Source organism: Leopardus geoffroyi, chromosome B4, assembly GCF_018350155.1.
Source record: "Leopardus geoffroyi isolate Oge1 chromosome B4, O.geoffroyi_Oge1_pat1.0, whole genome shotgun sequence".
Taxonomy (NCBI): domain Eukaryota; kingdom Metazoa; phylum Chordata; class Mammalia; order Carnivora; family Felidae; genus Leopardus; species Leopardus geoffroyi.
This window is the reverse complement of record NC_059341.1, coordinates 96599424-96614117: the sequence shown is the minus strand read 5'-3', so window position 1 is coordinate 96614117 and position 14694 is coordinate 96599424. Positions and strand designations below refer to the sequence as shown.

At 40.3% G+C, this 14694-nt stretch overlaps 1 protein-coding gene across 3 annotated transcripts in view; it reads right to left on the bottom strand.

Annotated features, from left to right (window-relative positions):
* LGR5 (leucine rich repeat containing G protein-coupled receptor 5) overlaps window positions 1-14694 on the bottom strand; it is a 138062-nt gene that overhangs the window by 35174 nt on the left and 88194 nt on the right. For all 3 annotated transcript variants that reach the window (XM_045462700.1, XM_045462699.1, XM_045462702.1), the window contains one exon: window positions 10384-10455. In XM_045462700.1, coding sequence (XP_045318656.1) covers window positions 10384-10455 — 72 coding nt within the window. The remainder of the gene's footprint in view (window positions 1-10383; window positions 10456-14694) is intronic.

Here is a 14694-nt window from a genome sequence, read left to right as displayed (position 1 = left end):
AGTATTACTCGGCAATCAAAAAGAATGAAATCTTGCCATTTGCAACAACATGGATGGAACTAGAGGGTATTATGCTAAGTGAAATTAGTCAGAGAAAGACAAATATATGACTTCACTCATATGAGGACTCTAAGAGACAAAACAGATGAACATAAAGGAAGGGAAGCAAAAATAATATAAAAACAGGGAGGGGACAACTTAAGGAGGGGGACAACTTAAGAGACTTAAATATGGAGAACACACAGAGGGTTACTGGAGGAGGTGTGGGAGGGGGGATGGGCTAAATGGGTAAAGGGCATTAAGGAATCTACTCCTGAAATCATTGCTGCACTATATGCTAACTTGGGTGTAAATTAAAAAAAATAGATTAAAAAAAATTAAAAAATATAAAAATAAATAAAAAATTTAAAAAATATATTAAAAAGAAGTCGAAGCATAGCATTTTCATCACTGACATTTCTATTTTATATTTGGATGAGCATTTTTTTCTTTGTAAGTTAAAAAAAATGACAAACTCACTTGTACATACATTTGTACATTTGTGAGGCCATTTTGAATAATTCATGAATAGTCAAAAGAGCACAATCATTTAGTTCATTTATAGCATTTTAAGAAATGAAAGCATTTCCCATTATTATCTTACTTTGCTAAGAAATGAAAATTATGGATTTCCAAGCTTATATAGAATACAATTTGACAAGGTCTCTAAAATATTTATTACAGTGAAATTTACTGCCTGGAAATTTTATTGCACCAAAACCAGTGGATCACTGGAATTGAATTTGTCAGATCATTATAATAATACTATTGGGATACAATTTTATCTATATGAACTCTTATGGACTGAAGTAATGCTGATTTATATGAGTTCTTCATAATAAATGAGTCATTTTTATTGTTATTTATTGTTATTTAATATTGATGGAGTAACCACAATGTGGGATTCTACCTTTTAATGAAATTTCTTATTTATATCCTAGGAAGACATTAAGCGTATGAATTTATATAATGGGAATTTCTGCTTCTACCTTTCTGTTCTCCATCTTATTCATTGGTAAACTTAGTGCAAACCAGGAAGAAAAATGATCTCTTTAAACTTACTTCTGAAAAGGTAAAAAAGTTTTTTCATCTCTGCAGCTTGGGGAGAGATAAAACCTACAGGCTCACTGAAGAGCAATAATTTAGAGACTAGTCGGTTGGCTTGACTAACAGCTAGATGAAGTGCCTAACAGAACCAAACCTGTCTTTCTGGCATTATTGGAGAGTGCATGACTCCAGTGAGAAATATCTTAGAGTCAATTTACAGTATGCTGCTCCCTTTCTCAGAGGTCATTGCTGCTGTGAATTTTGTAACGAGGAGACGAGTAACACAAGCATTAACTTCTCCAGTTTCATTTTCCTCCATAGAAAACAAAGACTTTTTTTGGGGTTGGGGGGTCAAGGGCCCCATTAGTCTCTTGGGTACCATCAGGGTTTGAAATCTGGGGGTCCTTTTTGAATCTTCCATTGCCTTCCAGCCAATCATTCACCAAGTCCTCTCCATTTATCTTTATCTCCAAAACTCTCCACTTCCACTGTCTAGTTAAGTCTCTTATCTCTTAACACCTGCATTACTGCAACAGTCTCTGAGCTGGGCCTTTTGCCTTTGATCTCTTATCTCTTCAATTAATCCTGTAGGCTGCTGCCAGATTAATCTCCCTCAAACCATGCTCTATGTCATTCCCCTGTTAGGAATCCATGGTTCTGCCACATTACTGTCCCTTCAAACCCAAACTTCCCATCTGATATTCAAAGTTCACCATCCGCCTTCACTGGCCACGCTATTCTCCTATTTCTCTGTCCTAGTCAACTTGTCCCTATTTAGCTCCCTCCCACAGTACTTCTGAGCCTTGTATTCATAAGCATCCCCTACTTCCTGCCTATCCGAACCTCATCAACCCTCCAAGACTTAGCATTATGGTTCTTCCCCAAACCCTACACTTTAAAAAAAATTATTAAAATTTTTTTTTAACGTTTATTTGTTTTTGAGACAGAGAGAGACAGAGCATGAACAGGGGAGGGTCAGAGAGAGGGAGACACAGAATCTGAAACAGGCTCCAGGCTCTGAGCTGTCAGCACAGAGCCCGATGCGGGGCTCAAACTCCCAGACTGTGAGATCATGACCTGAGAAAGTTGGCTGCTTAACCGACTGAGCCACCCAGGGGCCCTTAAAAAAAAACATTATTAAAGTATAGTTGACAGACAGTGTTATTAGGTGTCGCTCAGTGCTCACCACGGTAAGGGTAGTCACCAACTGTCACCATACTACTGTCATTATGACATTACTGATTGCATTCCCTATACTATACTTTTCATCTCTGTGACTTATTTATTTTATAACTGCAAGTTTGCCCCTCTTCGTCTCCTTCACCTACTTTGCTTATCCTCTCCCACCCCACTCCCACCTGCCCTCTGGCAACCACTAGTTTGCCTTGAGGCCTGGAATTCTTTAAGTGGAGAGTCCTCAGCTAAGACAATAGAAAGCTAAATCTTGTAGACAGATCAACTCCAAAATCCCTGAAGGAACCACTGGGGTCCAACTCTCAGTTTAGGAAGGGCAGGTAGAAAAAGCCAGGCACAGAGATAAGAGTTTGGAGCCAGAGATATCAGGGAATGTGGGCTACAGACAAACTGGGAGAGATGAGCTGATCCCAAGCAGATGTTTAGGACATCACTTAGGATTTGAGGCTTTAGTTCAGTTCAATAAATATTTCTGGAGTGTGCATTTTTGCAGGTACTCTTCCTGGTGCTTGAGATCTAACAGTAAGTAAACCAGGCAGACATGAGCCTGTTTTCTAAGCGTGTTGATCCAACCTTTATGCAGCATGTTTCCTAAAGTGTAGTCAGACAACCAAATCGTTACAAGGAGGTGTTAGGTGAAGGCAAATGCATGGTAGGAGGGTCTAACCTAAATTTCACTCTTTTTTTTTTTTTTTCAACGTTTATTTATTTTTGGGACAGAGAGAGACAGAGCATGAACGGGGGAGGGGCAGAGAGAGAGGAAGACACAGAATCGGAAACAGGCTCCAGGCTCTGAGCCATCAGCCCAGAGCCCAACGCGGGGCTCGAACTCACGGACCGCGAGATCGTGACCTGGCTGAAGTCGGACGCTTAACCGACTGCGCCACCCAGGCGCCCCTAAATTTCACTCTTTTTTGAGTTCCAGATCTGGATTTCAGGCTGTCTTTGTGACATTTCTACTCAGTTGTTCCTCCACAAACACACACATTCAAGACCAAACTCATTATCGTTCACCTACATTGTCCCCAAACATAGCTTTTTGCCGGTGTTTCTTGTTCTCAGTGATGGGCTTCCTTAAGCACGTGGTTATAAACCAGAAATTTTGGAATCATCCTGACATCTCTTACTCCATCGTTCTTCATCGCCAATTCCTTACCAAACACCGGTAATTTCATCTAAATAGTTCTCAAATCCATTTTCCCTTCACCATCTCCACTGCCCCCATCCTGACAAAGTTCTGCTTTCTCTCCTAGACTATTTCAGTAACACAGATCAAATCATGCCCTTCCCTGCCTTTTATCCTCCAGTGGATTCCCATTGACTTCACAATAAAGGCTAAAATCCTTGGCATGTCCCAAATGGCTTTCAAGGTGTCTGACCCCACCTGTCCCACTAAGCTCTTCTTGTATTTCTTGCACAAGAAGAGCTTAGTGACACAGGACTCTTCCTGCTTCAGCCACAAGGAGCTTGTTTCTGCTTCTTGATGTACTAGCTTCGCCTCCAGCCACCTCCACTACAAGGCAGTGCACAAGTAGTTCCCTCTGTCTGGAATGTTCTTCCTTCCTGTCATTGTCTGATCAACTTTCACCTTTGCAATAGGGACAAGATACTCTTTTCTCACCTATAGTTTCCTTATCAGGAAAGTGGAGGCAAATTCTACCTCACAGGTAATGAGGGAACAGACAACCAAAAGCATAGGGAAACACTAAAAAAAGCAGACTGGCCCACACATTAATAATATTGTTCTCTTCTCTTCTTCAACTTATTTATTTCTGTCCTCCAGAAATTTCTTCTTTTTGTTCATTTCTTTCTTTTTGTAAACCTTCACAACATAGGTCTGGAAGTAAGATGTGATTCTGTCAAGCTCCTTTCCCTCACATTAGTGCATCCTGCTGTGTGCCCATTCTCTGAAGTAGATTTTGGAGGGAGGGGAGAGAGCGTGGTGGTAAAATGGGCAGATTTTGGTGCTAGGAAGACCAGAGTTCATATCCCAGACTCACTTCTAGACTGACTCCATTACAAGCCATATGACCTTGAGAAGGTCATTTAACATCTTTGAGCTTTCTGCTTCATCATCACTAAGGAAGGGGTAATTTCAGCTCCTACCTCATGTGACTCCTCCTTGTCTGAGGATGAGTGGAATGAAGAAGGTGCTTCATAAACAGCTGCTGCTGCTTTGATAATCATGTGGGTTTAAACACCCTGGGTGTTTCTGATTTTGTCCTGGCAGTGTTCCCATGTTTTATTGCTTCTTCTTTTTTTTTTTTTTAAGTTTATTTATTTATTTTGAGAGGGAGAAGGGCAAAGAGAGAGGATGAGAGAGAGAATCCCAAGCAGGCTCCACACTGTCAGCACAGAGTCTGACTCAGGCCTCGAACTCACGAACCGTGAGATCATGACCTGAGCCGAAATCAAGAGTCGGATGCTTAACCGACTGAGCCACCCAGGCACCCCTCTTTATGTGCCTTTTTACAAACAGTGTACCTTCCATTGGTGCCATCCCTTTAGCTTCTCCGAAGAGTTTAACCCACTTCCAAAGGTAACCTTCATTTCACATCACAAGACTGAGAAAAGTGGTATTCTACTTCTCATTTATAACATCTATGTTCTCTTTTAGTTATTTACCTATCTGATGTGACTGTCACATGTACGATTTTAATCAGAGCACTGGCAGATAGCCTGATGTAAGAATGGTTTGTACATGGGGTCTTGCATTACGTATTCACATTTTTTTTCCATACATAATTCTGAGGACTGCGCTCCAATTTGAGTTCTCTCATGCTATAGACACTGTGTAGAAAGGGCTTTACCTTTGAAAATAGTTTTCTCCTGCTGTTTAACGGGGGAGGGAGACAGGGAAAACTTCTCATAACAATGCATTGGGTGCTGGTTTGCACGTGGTTCTATGAAATGACCTCCTAATGGTGCACTAGACAAAACTCTTGGCCTCTGGAACACCGAAGTCCACCTCCATCCCAAGACGTACCTGCTATGCTGGCACTTTGGTGAAAAAAAACAAACTAAACCAAAATTTTATTTATTGAACATGCATTTTTATTGTGTAAGCTTGTAATTTCTCTTTCTGGAGACTATTTTAGTGGGAAGAATAACGTCACTAATACTAAAACCATTGTGTGTGTGTGTGTGTGTGTGTGTGTGTGTGTTTAACCTCTTTGATCTTTTAATCTTATTCTCTTGGTTAGCTCACTCTACTTTTTTTTGTCTGCTTACACCTCCTTGTCTTTTGTTACTTCCTTCCCATTCTTTACCCAAGGTCTGAAACTGAATAGGCTCCTGGATGTTCATGGGAGAAAACTGGGGCTGGTTCTAGGCTTGCCTTATTTTCTGCCCAGCACTATGAGCCCTGCCTCTCCTCCTCATCTCTTTCTCTTACTCTCTTTGAGGACTATTATCAGCAAAACCTTACCACGAAGAGTCTGGGTGACATTATTAACATTTCACAGGGCTCAGGGGCAGAGGAGTCGGTAGCCCTGAAGCTGCTATCACAAGATGCACAGGCTGATCACGTTCCAGGCAAGAATTACATGTTCTTTTTAGGTTTTAAAACAATGTCTTACACCCCGAAGATGAACACCAATTGGTGTTCTAATTGGAGACTAGAGACAATACCAAAGATATGTCTGATTCTTTTATTTTCTATGTTCCAACCCAATTTGTTTCTCTAGTGGGAACTTGAAATGAAAACCAACATGTATTAAATAATACTCTGGTTAACTGGACAAAGATGAATATGTCATTCTCTTTGATCACCTTGAACTTCACTAATGACAGTGAGATGACTGAATGTCATTGATGACTATCAACAAATGAAGTAACGATTTTTTTTTCCCCCATAGATCGATTTCTTAGCTACAGATACACAGGTATGAGGTCAGGGGAGGGTTAAGTTTTGAGTTTCCATCAAATCATTGTAATCTGAACCTAGTCCTCAAATGTCTATAATGCCAAAAGTTTCTTGGTGAAATACAACTCATTGTGAATTGTGATTACATTTCCTATTCCCTTCCAAAAAAACAGAAAGGAAATTAAGTTATATTTGATTACATTACAAAAAATCCAACTGGTGTCTGGGCAGTCATTACCATGTCAGAAGCAAACGTACATATTGTACAGGGGCAGGCTCTGGGCTATTGGGCTCTGGCACATGGGCTTGACCTCTTATTCTTTAGACAAGCAATTTGTAAACATCAGGAGAGAGTTAAAAGAACACAAACGTACCTATGTGTTTTCATTATGAACAAGGCCAAATATCTTTGGTTTATGTAAAATAAATGAAAATTACATCTCTTGAAACGTGAGTACAATTTGTTGCTTCCTCACAGCAATGTGACCAATTTTAATGTATCAAGTTTCTTAAACTATATTCAATGAAGCCAAGTCTATATGGTGGGGCAAAGTATACTGGATCTATTTCAGTACTTATCAGCCACTTGGTTGGTAGACCACTTGTCTGTGTCATAGCACAATAAAACATTAAATTTCTCAAATGTGTTGGCCATACAAATCCCCGGAGGATTTTGTTGAAATGAAGTTTTTGATTAAGTAAGTCAGAGATGAGGCCCAACATCCTGTCCTGTATATCTGGGAGGTGTTGGTGCCGTGACAAACACATTCGGATAGTAGGGTGTGCTATCCACACAGCATGTGGCCTCCTGTCTTTATCTGCCCCAGATCGTCAGTAGACTTAATAGGCAGGTATGTATGAGCTGTTTCAATTAAACACAAACAATGCAATCCCAGACTTTCATTTCATATTCCGAGTACCTTTTTAGTTCACACTGGAATGCAAAGTATGGATTATGTGATTATTTCAGGTTTGAAAATAGCTCAGGGGAATATTTGCAGAACATCTGAAGAAGTGCTGCCTGACACGAGTTTTCCCAACGTTCGGTTAAGAAGCACTTAACGGTATAATGGAACCAGTTAGAAAACACTCAAGAGAGTGCAGCCTTGGGCTTTGGGCCTGTCCAGATGATTCTTCTTTGCAGCCAGGGTTGAGAAATCCCCTTTGGAGATTACAAGGCCAGGCATGTAGGGCGGTGATGCACTCACAGCTCCTGTGGAGGTTGGAGTGCAGCTTAGAGAGCGAATGTGTAAGACAAGGAAAATAACAAAGTGAAGAGAAACAGTGAATTCCAGGGACAGAAAAAAAGAGGAAACATTAGAAAAAGGGCCGAGTGATAGTCTACAAGTTGACTGTAGTGCAAGAAAAGCCGGGCGACGGAGTGGAAGCCTCCCAGGTGTGGGCAGCATGGACGATGAGGCAGGTCTCATCCTCTTTGTTACTTGTACTGATACAGAAGTGGCCTGAAAGCATGGACAATGAATGGAGACCGGAAGAGGAATGCATGTTTGCATTCATGTAATGCATTCATGTAATGCAATCATGTAATGATCACTAGTCTCAAAACTGATGCTTTTGGGGCACCTGGGTGGCTCAGTTAAACTTCTGACTTTGGCTCAGGTCACGATCTCAGAGTTTGTGGGTTTGAGCCCCGTGTCAGGCTTTCTGCTGCGAGCACCGAGCCTGCTTCGGATCCTCTGTCCCCCTTTCTTTCTGCCCCTCCCCCACTGGCGCGCACGCACTCTCTCAAAAATAAATAAACATTTAAAAAACAAAACAAAACCTGATGGTTTCATTTTTGGAACCGCATGAAGGAAGCGGGAGAAGTACCATTAAACATCTCCAGTCTGGGACGACGGCAAAACTTTACAAGGGTTCACTGTGGCCCAAACCCACACACCCCATAGGGGCTCCTTCAGCTGGTACAATACAGTGTCTGTGCGGTTGGTGGTTAGAGTCTATGTTTATAACACTTTTTGTCCAATCTTAACTCTTGTATCAAAGCAGCACAAAAAACCATGAGAAAATGTGGCGCGGTAGCACACAGTGCCAACATTCAGCGCCTCACATGGGCCTGTCTGCGCTCCGGGCAAAGGGACCGCTGGACAAACATTACACAGTCAGCCGATAAAATTCAGCATGCACCGGGGGCCGAGTATCTATCTGGATGCGATAAACATCATACTAGAAAGTTAACCCTTGGCTTTTTCACAGGGAACACATACTTATAAGGTTTCAAACACAATTGTGTTTGTGAATCAGAAACCATAAGGCAAGAGACACCTGGTGAACAGTGAATCTCCAGACGGTAAGAAACCAAATCTGAACACCTTTATCAGGGAGGCACCGCCCAGTTCAAGTGAACAAAAGATTCATGGTTTTCTCTTTCTCAAAGAGTTCACTTTGCTGGGTGTTCTGTTTGTGATCTTCTTTCAGCTGATAGGGGCTTTTGGTTACCGACTCTTATCCTTCTATCTTCTGCCTGCCTCACAGCTGTTTAAAGTTCCTATTGGCTACTGCTATTATCTCGTTTTTCAATGCGGCCACTAGACCCCGTGCCCTGACGCAGACAACCCAACTTGAGAGTGTTTTGCCTTCTGACTGCTTCTTTCCTTCAGGAAAATGCTCGTGCAACAAAGGAGGAGTGATACTGTGATGTCATTAAGGAGCCCCTGAAAATGCAACAGACCTATCGCCATGCCACAAAGGGGCCCTTGTGGGCTTGTTTATCTATAGGCTCGTGAAAACCTAGGAAGTCACTTTGTTTGACTGGACTACAAAGCTTAAAATGGTCTCAAGCACAGATTTGCTTTCATTAAAAGAACAACCACAACAAAAAAAGATCAAAGGAGGAAAGTATCATCTTCAATCTCATGTTTCTCCTCCTCTTGTATCACCTCAGTAAAAGGCATTAAGCAAATGCTATGTAACTATTAACCGATGGATTCTTTAAGATACTTTTCAACTAGAGTCTGCAATATTTACGTGCTTTTTAAATGCATCTCCCTCATCATTCCAGACCAGAAACCAGTATTTTGTTTGACAGATGAGGACTTTCAGTGTAAGTAAGATAGAAGCACATATGACACATGCATATATTGGAAATCATGCGATATATTGCGAGCACTTACACATTCTCAGGAGATGAAGATTTACTGACCACCTACTCACGGCAGTCTTGCCAAACAGTCACTGTAAACACTTGCTTACAACACAAGCTCTAAAACATCCAGCTGGTATGAAAGTTCTTTTTGTGGGAAATAACTAATTTTTACTTATTCAGAGATTCTAAGTCAATGAAGAGTGGAAACTCCTGATAGAAAACTTGTATACTCAGAATAAGGAACAATAACCCCAGTGCTGTGTATGTTCATGTGTCTGTATGTGTCTGTGTGTCAGTGGGATTGTTTGTGAGTATGTTTGTATGTTTGGGTGTGGTGATGGGGAAGCTGTGCAGTGAGACTTTAAGATATACCATAAGATCTTAGCTCACTGATTTGAGGACCCCTGATGTATATACAGAACCTTAAAGATTAAGTCATTTTAAAAATTCATTTAAATTCAAGTTAGTTAACATACAGTGTAGTCTTAGTTTCAGGAGTAGAACCCAGTGATTCATTGCTTACATATAACACCCAGTGCTCATCCTAACAGCTGCCCTCCTTAAGGCTCATCACCCATTTAGCCCCTCCTCCCCTCCAGCAACCCTCAGTTTGTTCTCTGTATTTAAGAGTCTCGTATGGCTTGCTTCTCTCTCTGTTTTCATCTTATTTTTCCTTCCCTTGACTCAGCAAAAGTTTCATTACAAGTCAGCTCAGATCATCTAGAAATGGAATAAATTGAAGATGCCAATCTTATCTAGATTTTTCTAGACAAGAGGAGAAAGCCATTATTTCTGATTTGAACTCAGGAACAAAATACTACAGGAGAATGCAGGACAAGATCCTGGATCCGCAAGATTCTGTCCTGTGATACCAGCATATATAAGAGGCTTTTCACTGCAGGTGCTATGATTGAGTGTCTGATCTGAAAATCTGAACTCCAGCACTGGTCCCCCCCACCCCGTATTGTTTCATGAAGATTCAAAGGGTTGTTGCCATAATGAAAAGTCTCATTCACTCACAACTTATTTAGCTAGGGTCCCCAACCAAGGAGTTGATGAAAATGGTCATTTGGACATTTCATTGCTCCTTCCCACATTGGTCCTGAGAACATTTTGCAATTTTAACTGTACTTACAGGGACTGAAGGCTTCGCAAATTCTGCAGTGCTCCCGCCGGTACCTGTCTTAGGTGATTATTCTGCAGCATACTGCACGTGAAAACAAATGAAGAAAAATGTTAAAGAAAGTTAACAGTAATCAATAATAACTGGCCACAGCACTGCCAGGCTCTGTTGTAAGTGTCAGGGAAACAGCAGAGCATCAGACAAAGCCTTGGCCCTTGGGGAGCTTGAATTCCTATGTGGAATGAAAGATAATTAAAAATTAATGGGTGAGTATATACCATCAGGCAAATGGTAGGTACTATGAATAAAAAACAAAATATGGATTTGGGATAGATGGATACAAGGGTTGAGATTTTTATTTTAAAGGTGGTCAGGGAAGGTCTTTCTTAGGAGTTGATACTTGAGCGGAGACCAGAATGGAGTCATGGAGCAAATCCTGTGAACATCTGGGAAGAGTTTCTGAGAAGAGGGAGGAGTAAGTGCAAAGGCCCTGAGGCCAGAGCTTGCTTGATTTGTTCAAGGAGTAGCAAAGGATCACTTGTGAGGAGGAGCGAGTGAGAGCAAGAGGTTGGGAGAGACTGAAGCTGTCTCATGGAGAACTTGCAGGCCACAATGAGGCTTTATTTTAAGTGCGATAAGAAACTCTTGTTGAAGGGTTTATAAGGAAATGACATGATCTTATTTATGTTTTTCTTTTTTTAAAAATTTGAGTACAGTTGATGTCCAGTGTAACATTAGTTTCAACTGTACAACTTACAGATTTGACAGGTTTATACATTATGCTATGTTTGCCATAAGTGTAGCAACTGTCTATCCCCATACATTGCTATCACAAGATCACTGAATGTATTGTGCCTTATATTCCTGTGACTTATTCATCCCATAACTGGAAGACCTTATCTCCCACTTCCTTTCATTGATTTGGCTCACACCCCCATCCTTCTCCCCTCTGGCAACCATCAGTTTGTCTTCTGAATTTATAGGTCTGAATCTGTATTTTTTTTTCATTTTTTTGTTGTTTATTCACTTTTTTGAGATTCCACTTATGAGTAGAATCATGGTATTTGTCTTTCCGAGTCTTATTTATTTCACTTAGATAATACTCTCTAAGTCTATCCATATGGTCTCAAATGGCAGATCTCATCCTTTTCATGGCTGCATAATATTCACACACACACACACACACACACACACACACACACACACATACACGCACGCACCCTTTATCCACTTCTCTGTTGATGAATACTTAGGTTGCTCCCATAATTTGGCTATTGTATCTAATGCTGCAATAAACACAGGGGTGCAGGTATCTTTTTGAATTAGTGTTTTTGTTATCTTTGGGTAAATACTCATAATGAAATTATTGGATCACATGGTTGTTCTATTTTTAATTTTCTGAGGAAACTCCATACTGTTTTCCACGGTGGCTACACTGTTGACATTCCCACCAACAGTGCAAGAGGGTTCCTTTTTCTCCATATCCTCACCAACACTTGTTTTATTTATGTTTTTAAAGGACCACTCCGAGGACTGTATAAATTAGACAAAATGGAAATATGGATACAGCAGGAAGCTAGTCAAGATCTTCTTTCTTGTGTAGCCATATTTTAATATAAATTAAATTCTTTTTGTAAAGTATTGAGCTTTTGCTTGCCTGGGTTCAACTGTTCTTTTCAGAACATGACTACAGAACAGAAGCAGCTGGCAACAAAGAAACAAATATCTATCATTGTTAGTAGGGAAATAGCATGGAAAAAAATCCCATTAGATTCCTCATATTTTGCTATTTTATTCATAAATATTTATAAGGCAATAATTTTGCATCTGTTCTCCCAGTATTTCGTGGTCTACGTAAGCCAAAGGCAGAAGACCATTTTAAGAAAGCAGCCATTTTACAGAAATGCTTCTACTTATTAGGTCACAAACCTATATCTGGATCTCTGAAACAGTTTGTCTGGTTCCTTCACCTCCACAATGGAAGTTTCTTTCCATTAGATGACTGGCTGGGGACCCAACCCTAGGTGTGTCTAACTCCAGACTCGATGCACTTTCTATGACACCTTGCAGCATTACTTTGAGGCATATTTGGTGAATGTACAAATTCTCAGGTTGTACGGTATATGGCATGATTAAGGTATGGGTAAGAGTATGGGTTCTCCAATCTGTCTACCCCTTCCCTGCCCCTAGCAGTGTGGCCTCAGGGAAATCGTCCAAGTTCTCAACTTCTTGGTGACCAGTGATACTGCCCACCCCCAGGGCTTACTGTTATGATCCGATGGGTGAAGGTACACAGAACAATACCTGCTGCGTGGTAAGCGTTCAATGAAGGTTGACCCTTTTTGTATGAATTGATAGACTCCTTCTCAAAGCTAACAATATAATGGGATTGTACTGGATGTGACATTTTAATTAACCAGAAAATAAAATGGGGAAAAAAAAAATCCGCGCCAGTGGTTCTCAGACTTCAGGGTTCATCAGAATCCATTGGAAGGCTTGTTAAAGCACAGCCTGCTGGGCCCCACCCTCAAAGTTTTTGGTTCCGTAGGTGTGGGTAGGAGCCAGAGTACCTGCGTTTCTGGCAAACTTCCAGGTGATACTGGTGCTGCACAGTAAGGCAGCACACACTCACCCACACACCTGTGCTATCCTAAATTGCTTCCACTGGAGTATTTTCACAATTTGAGGCTGCAATGAGCTTGGAGAGAAGTCTTAAGTTAAAAAAATTTTTTTTTAATGTTTACTTATTTCTGAGAGAGAGACATGGACAGAGTGCTAGCAGGAAAGGGGCAGAGAGAGACGGAGACACAGAATCTGAAGCAGGCTCCAGGCTCTGAGCTGTCAGCACAGAGCCCGACGTGGGGCTCGAACCCACCAGCTGTGAGATCATGACCTGAGCTGAAGTCAGACACCCACTGACTGAGCCACCCAGGCACCCTTGATAAGGCCTATGTTTTAAGTCTCTGAGAGCAAACCATTTACTCTCCCTGACCATTTGTCATTTACATGTATAATGAGAATAGAATAATATCATCTGGTAGATAAGGTGTTTGAGGATTAAAAATATGAAGGTATTTGTAATACTTTCATATATACAAATATGAGTGTGTATACAAATAAGACACGAAAATACTTTAGAGGTCATAAAACTTACACTTTTATCATGGCTGAGATTCTGTTTACTAAGGAATATAATTATGTCACTTGTATCCTAATAGTTTTACTGAAGTAATTTCATTATTAAACTTGAATTCAACTAACATTTCATAAATCAAGAGTGTCAAATGTATTGGTTCCTTTTTTTTTAAGTTTATTTATTTATTTTGAGAGAGAGAGAGAGAGAGAGAGAGAGCTCAACCAGGGGAGGGGCAGAGAGAGAGAGAAGGAGAGAATTAATTCCAAGCAGGCTGACAGTGCAGAGCCCAAAGTGGTGCTTGATCTCATGGTTCATCAGATCATGACCGGAGTGGAAATCAAGAGTCAGACACTCAACGAACTGAGCCACCCAGGTGCCCCATTGTTCCTTATGAGAAAAGTCAAGTTTTAGGAAGATCTCACATTTCACTTATCTGTTAAGGAATTGGTAAAATTATAGCTTGAATTCCATATTTTACATAATTTACTTGAGTATTAAAATTTTACATTTCTATATTATTTTATACTTTTCCAAGTAGTTTTAATATATTATAGAATTTTACCTTCACAGAAATGTTTTCTAAGTCACTCACTAATTGAGTGATAAATGTGAATGATGGTAAGATTCAGATAATAGACTTCATTGATGTCTAAACTTTGTAGGTGATATATTACTCTATAAAGTATTGAATAGTCCTTCTATGCTTTCTAACCAAAGAGTGAAACTATTAAAATGTGGTCTTCCTAAAACAACTGGAAAATTGGAATAGAGGATAAGAGATACTCAGATGGTTTTCCTCCATTAAACAGTGGCAAACTTTCTCCAAAGTTTTATATATCTGGTTTCAGAAAACAGAACTTATATGAACTTTGCTAATGATAATTTTTAAAGCTACTCCTGAACTACCTCCCAGCAATTTAATTTTTGAACTACTTCTACAAGTAAAATACCAAAAATATAATTTAGAAATCACTTAAGTCCTGATCTCTCCCTAAACTAAAGAACTTCTGTTCAATTACTTTTAAATGACAAAACGAGCACAAGTTATCTCCACAAGTCTCCAGTAAGTTAATTAGAAAATTCTGTTTTTGTTTAAGATATCCTAGTGGGAGACAAAACAATGAAAGGGTTTACAGCACTTTGGAGTGCAATTAAAACAGAAAGCATTCACAGCATAGCTGCTGATT